The sequence below is a fragment of the Scyliorhinus torazame genome, chromosome 19 (assembly GCF_047496885.1).
Source record: "Scyliorhinus torazame isolate Kashiwa2021f chromosome 19, sScyTor2.1, whole genome shotgun sequence".
Taxonomy (NCBI): domain Eukaryota; kingdom Metazoa; phylum Chordata; class Chondrichthyes; order Carcharhiniformes; family Scyliorhinidae; genus Scyliorhinus; species Scyliorhinus torazame.
The window spans coordinates 39716857-39738916 of NC_092725.1; the positions used below are offsets into that span (position 1 = coordinate 39716857).

A 22060-nucleotide genomic window follows, 5' to 3' on the forward strand; every position below is an offset into this window, starting at 1 on the left:
TCGGACACTAGCAGCTGGTCAGCAGGGAGCCTGAGTGACTGGACTGGAGAACAGCCGGCTAAACAGGATCAAAATGGATCAACATCCATTTTAAACTAAAAAAAATCAAAACTGCAGACGCTGGAAGTCTGAAATGAAATCCTAAAGCTGTTCCTCTCTCCACAGACTCTGCCTGACCTGCTGAGCACTCCCACCAGCTGCTCTTTTCATTTCCCATTCCAAGAGTTGGATTGTATAATGGAGAAACTCTTGGATTTATCAGTACTGGAGCTGCCATGTACTCTGCCTAATTTGTAATCCCAGACCGAATTAATAATTCTGGCCAATTTTATGAACCTGTTGAAATATGAGAATGATCCTTGGAAATGGGCCTTGGCTGTTTCCTGGGTAACAGACTGACCACGGCTCCCGGCCTGTGAGTCTCCCCAGGTCTGACTGGGGCCTCAGCACCCAGCAGCTCACAGCTCTCCACTGCCAATCAGGCCAGAGGAGGGGAAATGAAGACAAGGCCCGGCATCAATAGGCAGGGGCTGCCCTCAGGTCAGGTAAGGTCACGCATGCAGCTGACACATGGTAAAAGAGAAAGGTTTCTTCAGACCGGGGATTTGGCTATGGTTGGAGAGTGGCTTGTCTCCCATTCGTACTGCTGTTTCGCCTGGACCCCAGGGATCCTGTGTCTCGAGCTCTGGGCCGGTTAGTTTATGACCAGTTCAAGTTGTAGCTCTTGCTGAGCATCACAGCCTCCAGATCCTTGTCCTCCTCCTTCTCGCGCAGTCTCTGCTCCTCCAGCAGGGCCACCAATGAATCGCGCTGCTCAACCACCTCCAACATTTCATTCAGAATCTGCTTCTCCTCGGCCAGCTCCTCACTGCTCTTCAGATGGTCTGTAACACACACAAAACATACCACAGTGCAAACTGCTGCAGCAGGGTCAACATACCCCCAAAACACAGTCCCAATACCCCCAAAACACAGACCCGATACCCCCAAAACACAGTCCCAATACCCCCAAAACACAGACCCGATACGCCCAAAACACAGACCCGATACCCCCAAAACACAGACCCGATACCCCCAAAACACAGTCCAGATACCCCCAAAACACAGACCCGATACCCCCAAAACAGTCCCGATACCCCCAAAACACAGTCCAGATACCCCCAAAACACAGTCCAGATACCCCCAAAACACAGTCCCGATACCCCCAAAACACAGTCCAGATACCCCCAAAACACAGTCCAGATACCCCCAAAACACAGTCCCGATACCCCCAAAACACAGACCCGATACCCCCAAAACAGACCCGATACCCCCAAAACACAGTCCAGATACCCCCAAAACACAGACCCGATACCCCCAAAACACAGTCCAGATACCCCCAAAACACAGTCCCGATACCCCCAAAACACAGTCCAGATACCCCCAAAACAGTCCTGATACCCCCAAAACACAGTCCAGATACCCCCAAAACACAGTCCAGATACCCCCAAAACACAGTCCCGATACCCCCAAAACCCAGTCCAGATACCCCCAAAACACAGTCCAGATACCCCCAAAACCCAGTCCCGATACCCCCAAAACACAGACCCGATACCCCCAAAACACAGACCCGATACCCCCAAAACACAGACCCGATACCCCCAAAACACAGGCCCGATACCCCCAAAACCCAGTCCCGATACCCCCAAAACACAGACCCGATACCCCCAAAACACAGACCCGATACCCCCAAAACACAGACCCGATACCCCCAAAACACAGGCCCGATACCCCCAAAACACAGTCCATTTACCCCCAAAACAGTCCCGATACCCCCAAAACACAATCCAGATACCCCCAAAACACAGTCCAGATACCCCCAAAACACAGTCCCGATTCCCCAAAAACACAGTCCAGATACCCCCAAAACACAGTCCCGATACCCCCGAAACACAGACCCGATACCCCAAAACACAGACCCGATACCCCCAAAACACAGACCCGATACCCCAAAACACAGACCCGATACCCCAAAACACAGACCCGATACCCCCAAAACACAGACCAGTTACCCCCAAAACACAGTCCAGTTACCCCAAAACACAGTCCCGATACCCCCAAAACACAGTCCAGATACCCCCAAAACAGTCCCGATACCCCCGAAACACAGACCCGATACCCCAAAACACAGTCCAGATACCCCAAAAACACAGACCCGATACCCCCAAAACATAGACCCGATACCCCCAAAACACAGTCCAGTTACCCCCAAAACACAGTCCCGATACCCCCAAAACACAGTCCAGATACCCCCAAAACAGTCCAGATACCCCCAAAACACAGTCCCGGTACCCCAAAAACACAGTCCAGATACCCCAAAAACACAGTCCAGATACCCCCAAAACACAGACCCGATACCCCCAAAACACAGTCCAGATACCCCCAAAACCCAGTCCCGATACCCCCGAAACACAGACCCGATACCCCCAAAACACAGACCCGATACCCCCAAAACACAGACCCGATACCCCCAAAACACAGACCCGATACCCCCGAAACACAGACCCGATACCCCCAAAACACAGTCCATTTACCCACAAAACAGTCCCGATACCCCCAAAACACAATCCAGATACCCCCAAAACACAGTCCAGATACCCCCAAAACACAGTCCCGATTCCCCCAAAACACAGTCCAGATACCCCCAAAACACAGTCCCGATACCCCCGAAACACAGACCCGATACCCCAAAACACAGACCCGATACCCCCAAAACACAGACCCGATACCCCAAAACACAGACCCGATACCCCAAAACACAGACCCGATACCCCCAAAACACAGACCAGTTACCCCCAAAACACAGTCCAGTTACCCCAAAACACAGTCCCGATACCCCCAAAACACAGTCCAGATACCCTCAAAACACAGTCCCGATACCCCAAAAACACAGTCCAGATACCCCCAAAACAGTCCCGATACCCCCGAAACACAGACCCGATACCCCAAAACACAGTCCAGATACCCCAAAAACACAGACCCGATACCCCCAAAACACCGACCCGATACCCCCAAAACACAGTCCAGTTACCCCCAAAACACAGTCCCGATACCCCCAAAACACAGTCCAGATACCCCCAAAACAGTCCAGATACCCCCAAAACACAGTCCCAATACCCCCAAAACACAGTCCAGGTACCCCAAAAACACAGTCCAGATACCCCCAAAACACAGACCCGATACCCCAAAACAGTCCCAATACGCCAGGAACAGTCCGAGTACCCTCAAAACACAGTCCCCATACTCCCAAAAGCACAGTACAGATACCCCAAAACACAGTCCCGTACCCCCAAAACACAGTCCTGATACCCCCAAAACAGAGTACAGATACCCCCAAAACAGTCTCGATACCCCCAAAAGCACAGTACAGATACCCCCAAAACACAGACCCGATACGCCAGGAACAGTCCGAAGTACCCTCAAAACACAGTCCCGATACCCCAGAAGAGTCCAGGTACCCCAAAACACTGTCCGAGTACCTGAAAACACAGTCCCGATATCCCAGAACAGTCAGAGTACTCCAAAACACAGTCAGAGTACCCCAAAACACAGTCCAGATATCCCGGGACAGTCTGGAGTACCCCCAAAACACAGTCTGAGTACCCCAAAAACACAGTCCAGGTAGCTCAAAAACACAGTCACAATACCCCAGGAACACTCCAATAACCCCAGGAACACAGTCCAAATACCCCAGGAACCAAGTCCAAATACCCCAGGAACCAAGTCCAAATACCCCAGGAACCAATCCCAAATACCCCAGGAACCAAGTCCAAATACCCCAGGAACCAATCCCAAATACCCCAGGAACACAGACCAAATACCCCAGGAACACAGACCAAATACCCCAGGAGGAAACCCGAGACACTACACGTGTAGTGTCTCCCACCCTCCCTCCTCCTCGAACCTAAAAAAAAAGACTCAGTGCTGTGAGCAGGTAAGCTATTTACTTTTTTTTTACTGGGAGACTAAGTAGAGGTAATGGCAGCTAAGGCAGTGGAATGTTCCTCCTGCAGAATGTTCGAGGTAAGGGAGACCACCGGTGTCCTTGCTGACTTCACCTGTGGGAAGTGCAGCCATCTCCAGCTCCTCACAGACCGTGTTAGGGAACTGGAGCTGGATGAACTGAGGATCATTCGGGAAGCTGAGGGGGTGATAGATAGAAGCTACAGGGACATAGTTACACCTGAGAACAAAGGTAACTGGGTAACAGTTAGAGGTGGGAAGGGGAGGAAGCAGTCAGCGCAGGGATCCCCTGTGGTTGTTCCTGTCAACAATAAGTATACCGCTTTGGATACTGTTGGGGGGGATTACCTAGCAGGGGTAGGCTGCAGTGACCGGGTCTCTGGCACGGCGTCTGGCTCTGGGGCTCAGAAGGGAAGTGGGGAGATTAGGAGAGCACTAGTTATCGGGGACTCAATAGTTAGAGGTACAGACAGGCGGTTCTGTGGGTACGGGCGAGATTCTTGGATGGTTTGTTGCCTCCCCGGTGCCAGGGTCCATGACGTCTCGGATCGTGTCTTCAGGATCCTCAAGGGGGAGGGGGAGCAGCCAGAAGTCATGGTGCACATGTGATATGGTACGAATTAAGTAATGGCATGATGGGAAAACTGGTCAATGGGAAGACTGGTCAAAAGGTTTGAGATGATACCAGAAAGACTGAAACTACTCATTCCAGCTCCCCAGGCCCAGGTAAAGAATGCTGCCCTAACCATTTTCAGACTAGTATGGCCATAGGCCAACTCTGCATAACTTGAAGTCTGAAAAGATCAGCGAAGGTCGAGCCATTCCAAAACACCGGACCTCGGCAACACCTGATAAAACTAACTCGTCATAACCCAGGGCCGTAGCAATTAAAACAAGATAAGTTCAGGAAGAAACAAGTCTATTCTGACCTTTCAATGTTCCCTCAAAGAACAAAGAACAAAGAAATGTACAGCACAGGAACAGGCCCTTCGGTCCTCCAAGCCCGTGCCGACCATGCTGCCCGACTAAACTACAATCTTCTACACTTCCTGGGTCCGTATCCCTCTATTCCCATCCTATTCATGTATTTGTCAAGATTCCCCTTAAATGTCACTATCGTCCCTGCTTCCACCACCTCCTCTGGCAGCGAGTTCCAGGCACCCACTACCCTCTGTGTAAAAAACTTGCCTCGTACATCTCCTCTAAACCTTGCCCCTCGCACCTTAAACCTATGCCCCTGAGTAATTGATCCCTCTACCCTGGGGAAAAGCCTCTGACTATCCACTCTGTCTATGCCCCTCATAATTTTGTATACCTCTATCATATCGCCCCTCAACCTCCGTCGTTCCAGTGAAAACAAACCGAGTTTATTCAACCGCTCCTCATAGCTAATGCCCTCCATACCAGGCAACATTCTGGTAAATCTCTTCTGCACCCTCTCTAAAGCCTCCACATCCTTCCGGTAGTATGGCGACCAGAATTGAACACTATACTCCAAGTGTGGCCTAACTAAGGTTCTATACAGCTGCAACATGACTTGCCAATTCTTATACTCAATGCCCCGGCCAATGAAGGCAAGCATGCCGTATGCCTTCTGGTCTACCTTCTCCACCTGTGTTGCCCCTTTCAGTGACCTGTGGACCTGTACACCTAGATCTCTCGGATGGTATACCAGACATATATAATGGTATGAGTAATGTGACCAAAAAAGGTCTGTTCTAAGCTTCCATTTGTATTTCCGATCAAACTCCTGACTATACTGTTGTCACGCAATCTTGATAATGATAATGTATAAATATTGAGCTAATTCTCCGCGAAAGCGGGGAACCTGCGAAAGACTCAGCAGTTTTGTTGACTGCTCTCTGACTTCAAGTTTCAGCCAGTACTGCATGCAGTTGTTTCGAAAATAAAACTTTGTTATTCTGTCATAACGAGTGTGTTGAATCTTTCTACTACAGAAGCGGGACTTTGACACTCGTTGGTACCAATGACGTAGGTAGGAAAAGGGGTGTGGATGCAATAAGCGAGTTTAGGGAGTTAGGCTGGAAGTTAAAAGCCAGGACAGACAGAGTTGCCATCTCTGGTTTGTTGCTGGTGCCACGTGATAGCGAGGCTAGGAATAGGGAGAGTGCAGTTGAACACGTGGCTGCAGGAATGGTGCAGGAGGGAGAGCTTCAGGTATTTGGATAATTGGAGCACATTCTGGGGAAGGTGGGACCTGTAGAAGCAGGACGGGTTGCATCTGAACCAGAGGGGCACCAATATCCTGGGAGGAGGTTTTCTAGTACTCTTCGGGAGAGTTTAAACTAATTTGGCAGGGGAATGGGAACCGGATTTGTAGTCCAGCAACTAAGGTAGCCGATATTCAGGACGTCAAAGCATGTAATGAGGCAGTGGGGAAGGGAACACTGACAAAGGAGAGTACTTGCAGGCACGGAGATGGGTTGAAGTGTGTATACTTCAACGCAAGAAACATCAGGAATAAGGTAGGGAACTTAAGGCATGGATCGGTACTTGGGACTACGATGTGGTGGCCATCACAGAAACTTGGATAGAAGAGGGGCAGAAATGGTTGTTGGAGGTTCCTGGTTATAGATAGAACATAGAACATTACAGCACAGTACAGGCCCTTCGGCCCTCGATGTAGCGCCGACCTGTGAAACCACTCTAAATTCCATCTACACTATTCGCTTATCGTCCATATGTCTATCCAATGACCATTTGAATGCCCTTAGTGTTGGCGAGTCCACTACTGTTGCAGGCAGGGCATTCCACGCCCTTACTACTCTCTGAGTAAAGAACCTACCTCTGACATCTGTCCTATATCTATCTCCCCTCAATTTAAAGCTATGTCACCTCGTGCTAGACATCACCATCCGAGGAAAAATACTCTCACTGTCCACCCTATCTAATCCTCTGATCATCTTGTGTGCCTCAATTAAGTCACCTCTTAACCTTCTTCTCTCTAACGAAAACAGCCTCAAGTCCCTCAGCCTTCCCTCATAAGATCTTCCCTCCATACCAGGCAACATTCTGGTAAATCTCCTCTGCACCCTTTCCAATGATTCCACATCCTTCCTATAATGTGACCAGAATTGCACGCAATACTCCAAATGCGGCCGCACCAGATTTTTGTACAGCTGCAACATGACCTCATGGCTCCGAAACTCAATCCCTCTACCAATAAAGGCTAACACACCGTACGCCTTCTTAACAACCCTCTCAACCTGGGTGGCAACTTTCAGGGATCTATGTACATGGACACCAAGATCTCTCTGCTCATCCACACTACCTAGAATCTTACCATTAGCCCAGTACTCAGTCTTCCTGTTATTCCTTCCAAAATGAATCACTTCACACTTTTCTGCATTAAACTCCAGTTGCCACCTCTCAGCCCAGCTCTGCAGCTTATCTATGTCCCTCTGTAACTTGATGTTTCAATAAGATTAGGGTGGGTGGTAAAAGAGGTTGGGGGGGGGGGCATTGTTAATTAGAGATAGTATAACAGCTGCAGAAAGGCAGTTCGAGGAGGCTCTGTCTACTGAGGTAGTATGAGTTGAAGTCAGAAATAGGAAAGGAGCAGTCACCTTGTTGGGAGTTTACTATAGGCCCCCCAATAGCAGCAGAGATGTGGGGGAACTGATTGGGAAACATATTTTGGAAAGGTGCAGAAGTCACAGGGTAGTAGTCATGGGTGACTTCAACTTCCCAAACATTGAGTGGAAACTCTTTAGATCAAATAGTTTGGATGGGGTGGTGTTTGTGCAGTGTGTCCAGGAAGCTTTTCTAACACAGTATGTGGATTGTCCGACCACAGGGGAGGCCATATTGGATTTGGTACTTCGTAATGAACCAGGGCAAGTGATAGATTTGTTAGTGGGGGAGCATTTTGGAGATAGTGACCACAATTCTGTGACTTTCACTTTAGTAATGGAGACGGATCGGTGCGTGCAACAGGGCAAGGTTTACAATTGGGGGAAGGGTAAATACGATGCTGTCAGACAAGAACTGAAGTGCATAAGTTGGGAACATAGACTGTCAGGGAAGGACACAATTGAAATGTGGAACTTGTTCAAAGAACAGATACTACGTGTCCTTGATATGTATGTCCCTGTCAGGCAGGGAAAAGATGGTCGAGTGAGGGAACCATGGTTGACAAGAGAGGTTAAATATCTTGTTAAGAGGAAGAAGGAGACTTATGTAAGGCTGAGGAAACAAGGTTCAGACAGGGCATTGGAGGGATACAAGATAGCCAGGAGGGAACTGAAGAAAGGGATTAGGAGAGCTAAGAGAGGGCATGAAAAATCTTTGGCGGGTAGGATCAAGGAAAACCGCAAGGCCTTTTACACATATGTAAGAAATATGAGAATGACTAGAGCGAGGGTAGGTCCGATCAAGGACAGTAGCAGGAGATTGTGTATTAAGTCTGAAGAGATAGGAGAGGTCTTGAACGAGTACTTTTCTTCAGTATTTACGAATGAGGGGCCATATTGTTGGAGAGAACAGTGTGAAACAGATTGGTAAGCTCGAGGAAATACTTGTTAGGAAGGAAGATGTGTTGGGCATTTTGAAAAACTTGAGGATAGACAAGTCCCCTGGGCCTGACGTGATATATCCAAGGATTCTATGGGAAGCAAGAGATGAAATTGTAGACCATTGGCAATGATCTTTTCGTCCTCGCTGTCAACAGGGGATTGGAGGGTGGCGAATGTCGTGCCCCTGTTCAAAAAATGGAATAGGGATAACTCTGGGAATTACAGGCCAGTTAGTCTTACTTTGGTGGGAGGCAAAGTAATGGAAAGGGATAGGATTTCTGAGCATCTGGAAAGACAGTGCTTGATTAGGGATAGTCAGCACGGATTTGTGAGGGGTAAGTCTTGCCTCACAAGTCTTATTGAATTCTTTGAAGAGGTGACCAAGCACGTGGATGAAGGTAAAGCAATGGATGTAGTATACATGGATTTTAGTAAGGCATTTGATAACGTTCCCCATGGTAGGCTTATGCAGAAAGTAAGGTGGCATGGGATAGTGGGAAATTTGGCCAGTTGGATAACGAACTGGCTAACCGATAGAAGTCAGAGAGTGGTGGTGGATGGCAAATATTCAGCCTGGATCCCAGTTACCAGTGGCATACCGCAGGGATCAGTTCTGGGTCCTCTGCTGTTTGTGATTTTAATTAATGACGTGGATGAGGGAGTTGAAGGGTGGGTCAATAAATTTGCAGACGATACGAAGATTGGTGGAGTTGTGGATAGTGAGGAGGGCTGTTGACGGCTGCAAAGAGACATAGATAGGATGCAGAGCTGGGCTGAGAAGTGGCAGATGGAGTTTAACCCTGAAAAGTGTGAGGTTGTCCATTTTGGAAGGACAAATATGAATGCAGAATACAGGGTTAACGGTAGGGTTCTTGGCAATGTGGAGGAGCAGCGAGATCTTGAGGTCTATCATCAAAGGTCTTTGAAAGTTGTCACTCCAGTGGATAGAGCTGTGAAGAAGGCCAATGGTGTGCTAGCATTCATTAGCAGAGGGATTGAATTTAAGAGCCATGAGGTGATGATGCAGCTGTACAAAACTTTGGTCAGGCCACATTTGGAGTACTGTGTCCAGTTCTGGTCGCCTCATTTTAGGAAGGATGTGGCAGCTTTGGAAAAGGTACAAAGGAGATTTACCAGGATGTTGCCTGGAATGGAGAGTAGGTCTTATGAGGAAAGGTTGAGGGTGCTCGGCCTTTTCTCATCAGAACGGAGAAGGATGAGGGGCGACTTGATAGAGGTTTATAAGATGATCAGGGGAATAGATAGAGTAGACAGTCAGAGACTTTTTCCCCGGGTGGAACATACCATTACAAAGGGACATAGATTTAAGGTGAATGGTGGAAGATATGGGGGGGATGTCAGAGGTAGGTTCTTTACCCAGAGAGTGGTGGGGGCATGGAATGCACTACCTGTGGAAGTAGTTGAGTCGGAAACATTAGGGACCTTTAAGCGGCTATTGGATAGGTACATGGATTACGGTAGAATGATGGGGTGTAGATTGATTTGTTCTTAATCTAGGACAAATGTTCGGCACAACATTGTGGGCCGAAGGGCCTGTTCTGTGCTGTATTTGCTATGTTCTAAGTTCTATGTTAACACAGTCCAAATACCCCAGAAATGGGATCCAAAAACCCAGGAACATCCAAATAGCCCAGAAACACAGTCCAAATAGCCCAGAAACGCAGTCCAAATACCTCAGGAATACGGTCAAATACCCCAGGAACATAGTCTATATACCCCAGGAACACAGTCCGTATACCCCAGGAACACAGTCCGGATACACCAGGAACACAGACCAAATACCCCAAGAACACAGACCAAATACCCCAGGAACACAGACCAAATACCCCAGAAACACAGACCAAATACCCCAGGACCACAGACCAAATACCCCAGGAACACAGTCCAAATACCCCAGGATCATAGTCCAAATACCCCAGGATCATAGTCAAATACCCAAGGAACACAGACCAAATTCCCCATTATCTCAATACAGATACCTCAGGAACACAGCCCAAAAACCCAGGAATACAATCCAAATACTCAAGGAACACAGTTCGGATTCCCCAGGAACAGTCCATATATTCCCCAGGAACACAGCAAAATACCCCAGGAACTCAGTCCAAATACCCCAGGAACACAGTCCAAATACCCCAGGAACTCAGTCCAAATACCCCAGGAACTCAGTCCAAATACCCACCTTCCTATTAATTTACTGATCAACCTGACATGTGCGACCTTATCAAAAGCCTTTCTAACATCCATATAAACAATATCAAATGCTCCCCCCTCATCGACCAGCCTTGTTCCTGTCTCAATAAATTTGATCACATTTCCCCGTGCTTTGATTAATTCCTGTCCCTCAGAATGTTCTCCCATAATGTTCCCACCACCGAAGTTAGACTGACTGCTCTGTAATTACTCAGTCTGTCTCTTTCTCGCTTTGTATACAATGAGGCAACAAGGTTAGCTGCACTGGAGCCGTGGACAATCCGGGGCCATGGACCGCAAGAAACTACAGAGAGTCGTGAACACAGCCCAGTCCATCATGCAAACCCACCTTCCATCCATTGACTCTGTCTACACCTCCCGCTATCTGGGGAAAGCAGGCAGCATAATCAAAGACCCCTCCCACCCGTGGTACTCCCTCTTCCAACCTCTTCCATCAGGCAGGAGATGCAAACGTCTGAGAACACGCACTGACAGATTCAAAAACAGCTTCTTCCCCGCTGTTACCAGACTCATAAATGTCCCTCTTATGGACTGAACTGATCTCTCCATACATCTTCTTATACTGAGTAGCAGTACACTCCCAAAGCTTCACCCAATATCTGCGTCTATGTATTTACATTGTGTACTTACCGTATGTCCTGTGTCTTTCATGTATGGAACGATCTGTCTGGACTGTACACAGAACAATATTTTTCACTGTACCTTGGTACACGTGACAATAATCAAATCCAATCAAGCACCTCTAATGAAACACTAACCTGTCCAGAGACCTGCTGTTTCTCAGCATCACTTCTGTCGAATCTGGTCCTCAAGAAACTAGTGGAGATTAGGGGAGGGTGAGGTTTGAGTGTTACCTACCATCAATGGCCATGCGTTCTCGGAGTTCCTGCTGTAATCTGCTCTGTCGGTCTTCCAGCTCCAGTTCACGGGCACTGCATAAATAAACAAATGCAGTTCATCACGGTGCAGTGGTCTGGAGACTCTCACTCAGCTCTGTAAGGTAGCACACGCCCAACACCAGCTAATAAATCCAGCACATACAAACACAATGGCTCCAAGTGAATTGCAAAGAAGAACAATGGTCGCCTGACAAATATTTCTTACCCAACTTCACTAAAATAGGTCACCTGGTCATTGCAATTGGTGGGATCTTGCTGTGTATAAATTGAATGCTGTTCTTCCAACATTCCACCAATGACTGAAAGACTTTGGGATATGTGATGTATTGGATCAGTGTAATAAGGAGAGGTGATGGTGTAGTGGGATTGTCACTGCACCAGGAAGCCAGAGAGCCAGAGTAACGCTCTGGGACACAGGTTCGAATCCCACCACTGCAGATGTTGAAACTTGAATTCAATAAAAAATCTGGAATTAAAAGTCGAATGATGACCATAAAAACATTGTTGATTGTGGTAAAAGCCCATCTGGTTCACTAATGAGGGAAGGGCCGGTATGCGATTCCAGACCCACATTCTTAACTGCCCTTCATCGGATGCCCATATCCCATGATCGAATAAAAAAAAGAAATATTCTGGATGAAATAGAAATACCCAGAATGGATTTCCGCTGCGGATTCGGGGCGGCTGCCGTTCCGCCATGCTCCGTCCCCTCCAAACTGGCATCGTGACACGCGGAGCCCACCCACGATGCCCTTCCCCCGCCGAGTTCCTGACGGCGCGGAGCATGTGTGGTCCCAGCGGTCGGGAACATTACAGCGCAGTACAGGCCCTTTGGCCCTCGATGTTGCGCCGACCTGTAAAACCACTCTAAAGCCCGTCTACACTATTCCCTTATCGTCCATATGTCTATCCAATGACCATTTGAATACCCTTAGTGTTGGCGAGTCCACTACTGTTGCAGGCAGAGCATTCCACGCCCTTACTACTCTCTGAGTAAAGAACCTACTTCTGACATCTGTCTTATATCTATCACCCCTCAATTTAAAGCTATGTCCCCTCATCCGAGGAAAAAGGCTCTCACTGTCCACCCTATCTAATCCTCTGATCATCTTGTATGCCTCAATTAAGTCACTTCTTAACCTTCTTCTCTCTAACGAAAACAGCCTCAAATCCCTCAGCCTTCCCTCATAAAATCTTCCCTCCATACCAGGCAGCATTCTGGTAAATCTCCTTTGCACCCTTTGCAATGCTTTCACATCCTTCCTATAATGCGGCGACCGAATTGCACGCAATACTCCAAATGCCAGAGTTTTGTACAGCTGCAACATGACCTCATGGCTCCGAAACTCAATCCCTCTACCAATAAAAGCTAACACAACGTACGCCTTCTTAACAACCCTCTCAACCTGGGTGGCAACTTTCAGGGATCTATGTACATGGACACTGAGATCTCTCTGCTCATCCACATTGCCAAAAATCTTACCATTAGCCCAGTACTCTGTCTTCCTGTTATTCCTTCCAAAATGAATCACCTCACACTTCTCTACATTAAACTCCATTTGCCACCTCTCAGCCCAGCTCTGCAGCTTATCTATATCCCTCTGTAACCTGCTACATTCTTCCACACTATCGACAACACCACCGACTTTAGTATCGTCTGCAAATTTACTCACCCACCCTTCTGCGCCTTCCTCTAGGTCATTGATAAAAATGACAAACAGCAACGGCCCCAGAACAGATCCTTGTGGTACTCCACTTGTAACTGAACTCCATTCTGAACATTTCCCATCAACCACCACCCTCAGTCTTCTTTTAGCTAGCCAATTTCTAATCCACATCTCTAAATCACCCTCAATCCCCAGCCTCCGTATTTTCTGCAATAGCCTACCGTGGGGAACCTTATCAAACGCTTTGCTGAAATCCATATACACCACATCAACTGCTCTACCCTCGTCTACCTGTTCAGTCACCTTCTCAAAGAACTCGATAAGGTTTGTGAGGCATGACCTACCCTTCACAAAGCCATGCTGACTATCCCTGATCATATTATTCCTATCTAGATGATTATAAATCTTGTCTCTTATAATCCCCTCCAAGACTTTACCCACTACAGACGTGAGGCTCACCGGTCTATAGTTGCCGGGGTTGTCTCTGCTCCCCTTTTTGAACAAAGGGACCACATTTGCTATCCTCCAGTCCTCTGGCACTATTCCTGTAGCCAATGATGCCATAAAAATCAAAGCCAAAGGTCCAGCAATCTCTTCCCTGGCCTCCCAGAGAATCCTAGGATAAATCCCATCAGGCCCCGGGGACTTATCTATTTTCAGCCTGTCCAGAATTGCCAACACCTCTTCCCTACGTACCTCAATGCCATCTATTCTATTAGCCTGGGGCTCAGCATTCTCCTCCACAACATTATCTTTTTCCTGAGTGAATACTGACGAAAAATATTCATTTAGTATCTCGCCTATCTTTTCAGACTCCACACACAACTTCCCATCCCTGTCCTTGACTGGTCCTACTCTTTCCCTAGTCATTCGCTTATTCCTGACATACCTATAGAAAGCTTTTGGGTTTTCCTTGATCCTACCTGCCAAATACTTCTCATGTCCCCTCCTTGCTCATCTTAGCTCTCTCTTTAGATCCTTCCTCGCTACCTTGTAACTATCCATCGCCCCAACTGAAACTTCACACCTCATCTTCACATAGGCCTCCTTCTTCCTCTTAACAAGAGATTCCACTTCTTTGGTAAACCACGGTTCCCTCGCTCGACGCCTTTCTCCCTGCCTGACCGGTACATACTTATCAAGAACACGCAGTAGCTGATCCTTGAACAAGCTCCACTTATCCAGTGTGCCCAACACTTGCAGCCTACTTCTCCACTTTATCCCCCCCAAGTCACGTCTAATGGCATCATAATTGCCCTTCCCCCAGCTATAACTCTTGCCCTGCGGTGTATACTTATCCCTTTCCATCATTAACGTAAACGTCACCGAATTGTGGTCACTGTCCCCAAAGTGCTCTCCTACCTCCAAATCCAACACCTGGCCTGGTTCATTACCCAAAACCAAATCCAACGTGGCCTCGCCTCTTGTTGGCCTGTCAACATATTGTGTCAGGAAACCCTCCTGCACACACTGTACAAAAAACGACCCATCTAATGTACTCGAACTATATCTTTTCCAGTCAATATTTGGAAAGTTAAAGTCTCCCATAATAACTACCCTATTACTTTCGCTCTTATCCAGGATCATCCTCGCCACCCTTTCCTCTACATCCCTAGAACTATTTGGAGGCTTATAGAAGACTCCCAACAGTGTGACCGCTCCTTTCATGTTTCTAACCTCAGCCCATACTACCTTGGAAGATGAGTCCCCATCTTGACGAATGTGATATAAAATAGTTACTTTAGAGATATTAGTTAATGTAATGTAGACATAAGCCACTTTGATTCTGGCAAGTAGAGACAAAGGATTTTAGACCGCATGGAAAAAGCAGGAAGAGGTGTGTCTATGAGAGTGATGCTGCATTGATAGGGGCCGGAGAAAGGGATTGGAAGTGAGCCAATCAGAATAGATCAAACAAGTCAGGAGGGACATAGGATGACCTATGGGTGTCGAGTATGTGAAACTTGATGCCATTTGAATGTATGAGTACTGATCTCTTTGTCTGGGACCTTCACTTAGTTCCCGGGGCTGCAGAAAGCAACATGTTATCTGTATCACTGTGGACTAGGTAGCTTGCAAGCTGAATAAAATAACTTATTTTTACTTGCAAATCCATCTCGACTTTTATTGAGGCCAGACTGACGGAGAAAGAAATTTGGGAATCAACATTTGGTGCCGAAAACCGGGATTTCTCAGGGCGATCCTGGTCCAACTGCGAAATCAGAATTAGACTGATTATGAACAGGAGGATGGGGAACGAGGGCCCTCAATGTAGAGCTGGAAAATGACCGCGCATTGATTGTTCCCCTCTTCTTATCGTCTGATTAGTCTGGTCACTCGCGGTTGGCACAGAAAGACCGCCTCGACGAAATAACAGGTCAGTCTGGGGATTAGCAATTTAATTGATGGGATTTCATATTGTTGTTTCGGCTTGGGTTAGGGTTTTGGGTTGATGTGACATCTCAAATTATGATTCAATTCCAAGTATAAGGGTTCAGAGGCTGATGGGACTTCAGTAATGAAGGTTCAGTCTATTATATGGGTTCAGGGGCTGATGGGACTTCAGTAATGAAGGTTCAGTCTATTATATGGGTTCAGGGGCTAATGGGACTTCAGTACTGAAGGTTCAGTCCAGTATAACTGTTTTTAAATCTGAAGATGGTTCAACTCTATGTGTGAGTGTTTTAAATATATAGTTGATTAAGCTAAAATTGTCTCCTTGGACTGTATTGGCGAAAAACGCAGTTCCGAGGACTAGTTGAGATTGTGGAGAATGCTGCATATTGGTTGAAGCAGAAGTCTCTCAAAGGGTTAACAGCAGCAGGCAAAGTTAAAGACAGACAGTGCTTCTCACTCAGGCCTTGAGATAACAGCACCAGTCTGTAGTGTAATCGGATACCTTTCCTTTGAGTCAGTGAACACCAGCAAAGTTACGTTTTGAATTAATTAAAGGAAACCAGTGGGTTTCTCCACCTCTTTGATAAAAGTTATTATTTTCGAAAGCAATTGATTGAAATTGCCAGAATCTTAAGTTTTACTTACTTGAAATAAGGTTTATCTCATTTTATCTGGCGATTAATAGAAACTTAAAGAAGATAATGGACACCATTTTAAAAAGTGTAAATCTGGAGATGATAGTTGATTTTGCTAATACTTATGTGTATGTAAAAGAAAAAAAAACTTGTTAAAAGAAAAATTGTTAAGATAAAGAAATAATTAAGTTGTAAATGTTATACAAGTTTGTGTTAAGCAAATTGTAAATTTAGTTCTGAGTTGAGATCAGAGCTAAGCTTGCAAGTTGCAGTAATTCAATTTGAATTTTCAAACATTTTTAAGTTTAAAAAAAAAGCGCAAGTAGAGGAAAGAGGCGGGTCAAACAAGAGATGAGCTACGTAGTTCAATGGCTGGCCTTGAATTGACAGAAAAAGAAAAATTCAATAATTTGGAAAAGTAAGCATATCGCCTAAGTCTCTCCAAACTAAGCAGAAACCACAAGATTCGGGAACAAAGGAAGCTGAAACAACTTCTTTTGAAGAGAAAGAACTCCCCCTAGTGACAGGGAGAGACGTTGAAGTCTTGGAACAACCAGGGGAAATAGCTAGAGTGCCCCCTGGTGACATTCGGAGACAGTTACCGATTAGGAAGATGCGAAACCCCGACGCAGTGACTGTGGGAGCGAACCCCACGATAGACGTTTACTTCCCATGGACACCCAGTGAGATGATGGCTATTATGTCTACAATCCCAGATAGAAAAAATCTCCTGCTGCCTTCATGGATTCCTTGAGAACTACCATCTCAATTTATCAAGCTGATTTAAGGGACCTCTGGGCCCTAGTCCAGCAGATTTTAACCCCAGCAGAGTACCGCAATTATCTTAACCACCTGAATTATGCTAGTCATGCCGCACTTCAGCAGGCCTATGCGTTAGACGACGATAGAAAGACACAGATCTTGAATGCGTTGAATAGCACATTTCAAAGGCCCATAAATCTTTCTGTTATCTTGGACCTAAAACCTAAGAAGACTGAAGAGCCAGAGGAATTTCTGGAGCGTTTTAATGAAATCTACCGGGGGCAGTCAGGCGATTTGCTGTATCAAAATGGTCAGAATTCCCCTCAATATTGTGCTATGTTAATGCATTGCCTACCACCTTCTGTGGTTCTGCTGTGAAATGTAATAACATGAATTGGACAGAGAACAACCCTTCCCAGATGGCAAGGGCAGTCAGATTTTATTGGAAGGAGGGTGTAGGCCAAGAAGGAGGCTCAGTTACAAAGGTTAAGACTGAGTATGTAATGAAAAAGGATGATCTACGACCCCAACAAGCGGCAGAAATGGTAGTTTACCAGCAGGAGCCCCAATATAGTGACTTTGGGTGGGTGGATCAGCGAAGAAGAGGATACCAAACCCACCCACAGGGACCCTCACCCCCTTTTTATGGCCCACGGAACGAATCAATAGCTCTACAACCGCAGCCCCCTCTGAGGGGCCATTGGTCTACTGGAAGAAGAGGACGGGGCAGCCATGTCTTCTGTGCAATCAGCACTTAAATTACCATTATCCGACCACACGCAGCAATTGTCAGGGTTCCAAGGACAGGTGTGTGAGTATCCTATTTCTGAACCTGTGACAGTCACTTACGAGAATAAGTCTGCAGAGCATCAGGTTGCAGTGACTACTGGATTGGACTGTAACTTGTTGGCCCGAGATTTACTGTGTATCTTCCAGCTACAGCTAGAATGCGGAGATGAGGGGGTAACGGTTACATCATGGAGGATGAGACAACAGTGCTATATTTCTATCACCCCCCAGTGGTGGACGTTAGACGTTGAACAGTCACTGCATCACGTTACCCTGGCCTATGACAGAACTGGACGAAATAGGGAGTTGGAGGACAAATACCGGCCATTATTTGAGACCGAATGGCCAGTCAAGGTTACAGCCACAGTCACGGGAAAAGAAGGTACAGCCGATTTTGTTACAATATCACCACATTTATGGCCACAGTCAACTTCGGCAAGCCCTCATATTACACGTCAGGTCCATGACCAGTACCATGCCAGGGATATGGGGCGAATGGTCAGGAGGGCAGTGGATCATTCGGATCCAACAGACTACGCACTTCAAGTCATGCCGGACGGCACTACCATAAAATATTTTGAGGTCCCTGAAACGATTAACACTCGACTGCAGCATCACAGGGGACATGATGTGTTGGAATATGTCAATCCACAGGTCTGGGCGGAATACCCATCACAAGTGGGAAAGACAAATGTTACACCTATTAAGGTGATGATTAAGGATCATGTAAAGCTACCTTCCATTCGACAATACCCCCTGAAATCTCAAGCTGCTCCATCAATAGATAAATTAATTCAAGAGCTGTTGAAACAGGGTATTTTGGTCCCTTGCCAATCAGAATGTAACACCCCCATACTTGCTGTGCCTAAACCAGCCAAACCAGACCAGTACCGATTAGTACAGGATTTACGTTCAATCAATGCCATCGCATAGCCGTTACATGCTCTCACCCTCCAACAGGATATTACGGTGTATACTCACTCGGTCATCGCACTACTGAGGCAACTGCAGACTCAGCATCATACCGCAGCTCGTCAGAATAGGTATGAGATATACCTTTTGAACAATCCACGTCTGACATTTAAATACTGTACCACTATCAATCCAGCCTGTTTTCTTAGTGGTCCCCCTGTCCATGAAGACGCACCTGGCCACGACTGTTTCGCCTTGATTCAGGAAACTACCACAATAAGGGGCGATTTGAGTGACATTTCGTCAGAACAACCTGACATGATTATGTGTGGTCAAATATCCCACCGGGGTTTAGTTAATGACCTACTGCAGGCCCTCCTTATGCCCGCGCAGATTTCCGTTATTAAATGCGCTGCCCACACGAATGGTACAACCCCAGTTGACGTTGGTAATGAACAAGCAGATTGTGCAGCGCGAACAGCCGCGCAAATTCAGCAAGTGATGGTGCCTAAAATGTTAAGTCAGACTAAACGATCTACTATAAATATGTCTGCTTCTGACAAGTCAATGCCAACCATCCAAGACGTCATAAGGTTACAGGAGGACGCTCCTGAGAGTGATAAACAAATGTGGAAACGGTTAGGTTGTACATATGATTCTGTTTCCTCTTTATGGACCACGCCAGCACATCAGACTTGTATGTCTGATGTGCTGGCTTTATGGGTCATCGAATGTGTACACTTTGCAACTCATTGTGGGGCTCGAGGGACTAGTGATTTGTTGCTGGACACTTGGTGGCACCCTAAAATGCAGGGGTTGGCCCAAAGTATCAGTAATCGGTGTTTGATTTGTCAGCAATATAACACCGGAAAAGGTATCCCTTGTGGGATGGGGCAAACCCCGTTGCCCAGTGGTCCCTTTGAGACGCTCCAAATGGATTACATTGAGTTGGAAAGGTGTCAATGTTATAAATAAGTTTTGGTCATTGTGGATGTGTTCAGTAGATGGGTTGAGGCGTATCCGACTATCGATAATAAAGCTGCTACTGTGGTTAAAGTCTTGATGAGGGAAATCATTCCCCGGTACGGTATACCAGCTCAGTTAAGTTCTGATAATGAGCCTCATTTTATTGGACAAATTAACAAGGAGTTTTGCTCCCAGTTGGGCATACGCCAGCTGGGAGGTTGAGGTTGAGTTGATTGAGAGACACAATCAGACCCTCAAAACTAAATTGGCTAAATTAAGAGCAGACACGGGACTGACATGGCTTAAGTTGCTCCCCGTTGCCCTCTTCCAGCTGCGGGTTACACCTGCGGGACCGGCCCGGCTCTCTCCCGCCGAGATTCTTTATGGCAGGCCTCTTAGAACTCCCTGGAGCCTGCAGGTTCCCATACTGGTTCAGTTTCATCAGATGACGGAAGAGATGACCACCTATGTTCTAGCCCTCACGCAAGTGCTCAAGGAACTCCATGGCCAGGTCCGCGCGGCTCACCAGCCATCGCCCCCCAGTACCTAGCTCACTTTCAGTCCAGCCCGGTAGTTATGTCATGGTCAAAACTTGGACTAGGAAGGGGTCGGAGCCGCGATGGGACGGGCCCTTCCAAGTTCTCCTTACCACCCCCACAGCAGTTAAAGTGGAGGGGCGAAGTGCTTGGGTCCACCTACATCACTGTAAATTGAGTCCATCTCCACTACTGTAAAAGGTCGGATACTAACCTGCCTCCCTTCTCCAGTGCTATTTTACAGGTGTGGAGCATGATGGAGTGGCTACGCATCGTCTGTATGATATTTGGCCTCACTTCGCTTGGCGTGTTATTGGCGATGGACATGGAAAAGGGGAATATTATGTATCTGTGTAGCCCCAACCAATCTACAAGGATACATCACCTATGCAAAGGTGATGTTCTTCGCTGCCCCCATATACGAGGACATGGTATCGACTCATGGAAGGTCATCAAAGTTAAGGAGAATGCAGGAATCATGAAGCAGTTGCACCGGTCCCGGCGATGGGAAGGGAACATTATATGGACATTGCCTTGTTTTTGGAATACATGTAAATTCGATTTTGGATGTGTTAAGAGTGGTGCAATAAAGGTAAAATCAGGCTGTCAGAAGAGTGTAGGAAGAGGCTATGAGGAAGTGAAAGGGACTAGAGAGAGGATGGGGCGTATGAGAAGGGAAGTACAGCTAGAATGTAGGTTACCGGGAGATACACTTAAGTTGGTTAAAGGGCAAACTGAGGAAAACCCGGGTAGTAAACCTTGGGAGCCCTCGGGGCAATAACCAAGGAATTGTCTCAGCTACGGTTGTTTGCAATGCAGAACCGGTATGCTCTTGACTATCTTCTGGCCCGTGAGGGTGGGGTATGCGCCATAGTGCAGGGCAAGTGTATCATGGGAGTTCAGGACTTGACCGCTAACATCACTAAATTTATGGATCGCATACGGGATCACCTGGACAGAATGCAGGATCCTGGCTCTTGGGGTAACTGGGGATTTGGAGGTTGGAAGGACTGGTTGATAAATATGGCCATGTATCTAGTGGTAGCTATCGGCTGCATCTTTGTGGGCCTGGCCATCCTTAAATGTGTGATGGGTAAAATTTAACCAAAAAAAAAAATTTAACTGTTAAAATCCATGAGGGTGAAGCAGATGAAGACAGGAATTGGAAATGCAGCGACGGATCTTTTTAGATGAGGAACCGTAGCTATGGATTGGATAGTTCGGTTATCATGGAATGATAAAAGGAGGGAATGACGAATGTGATATAAAATAGTTACTTTAGAGATATTAGTTAATGTAATGTAGACATAAGCCACTTTGATTCTGGCAAGTAGAGACAAAGGATTTTAGACCGCATGGAAAAAGCAGGAAGAGGTGTGTCTATGAGAGTGATGCTGCATTGATAGGGGCCGGAGAAAGGGATTGGAAGTGAGCCAATCAGAATAGATCAAACAAGTCAGGAGGGACATAGGATGACCTATGGGTGTCGAGTATGTGAAACTTGATGCCATTTGAATGTATGAGTACTGATCTCTTTGTCTGGGACCTTCACTTAGTTCCCGGGGCTGCAGAAAGCAACATGTTATCTGTATCACTGTGGACTAGGTAGCTTGCAAGCTGAATAAAATAACTTCTTTTTACTTGCAAATCCATCTCGACTTTTATTGAGGCCAGACTGATGGAGAAAGAAATTTGGGAATCAACAATCTAGCATCCTCTCCGCCACCG

The 22060-nt window shown here is 46.8% G+C and overlaps 1 protein-coding gene across 3 annotated transcripts in view; it reads right to left on the minus strand.

The window, feature by feature from the left end:
• LOC140396095 (protein-methionine sulfoxide oxidase mical3a-like) overlaps window positions 1–22060 on the minus strand; it is a 1213674-nt gene that overhangs the window by 820 nt on the left and 1190794 nt on the right. For all 3 annotated transcript variants that reach the window (XM_072484207.1, XM_072484206.1, XM_072484208.1), the window contains 2 exons: window positions 11628–11701; window positions 1–884 (listed from right to left, as the gene is read on the minus strand). The exon at window positions 1–884 is cut by the window's left edge. In XM_072484207.1, coding sequence (XP_072340308.1) covers window positions 700–884; window positions 11628–11701 — 259 coding nt within the window. In that variant the 3' untranslated portion in view covers window positions 1–699. The remainder of the gene's footprint in view (window positions 885–11627; window positions 11702–22060) is intronic.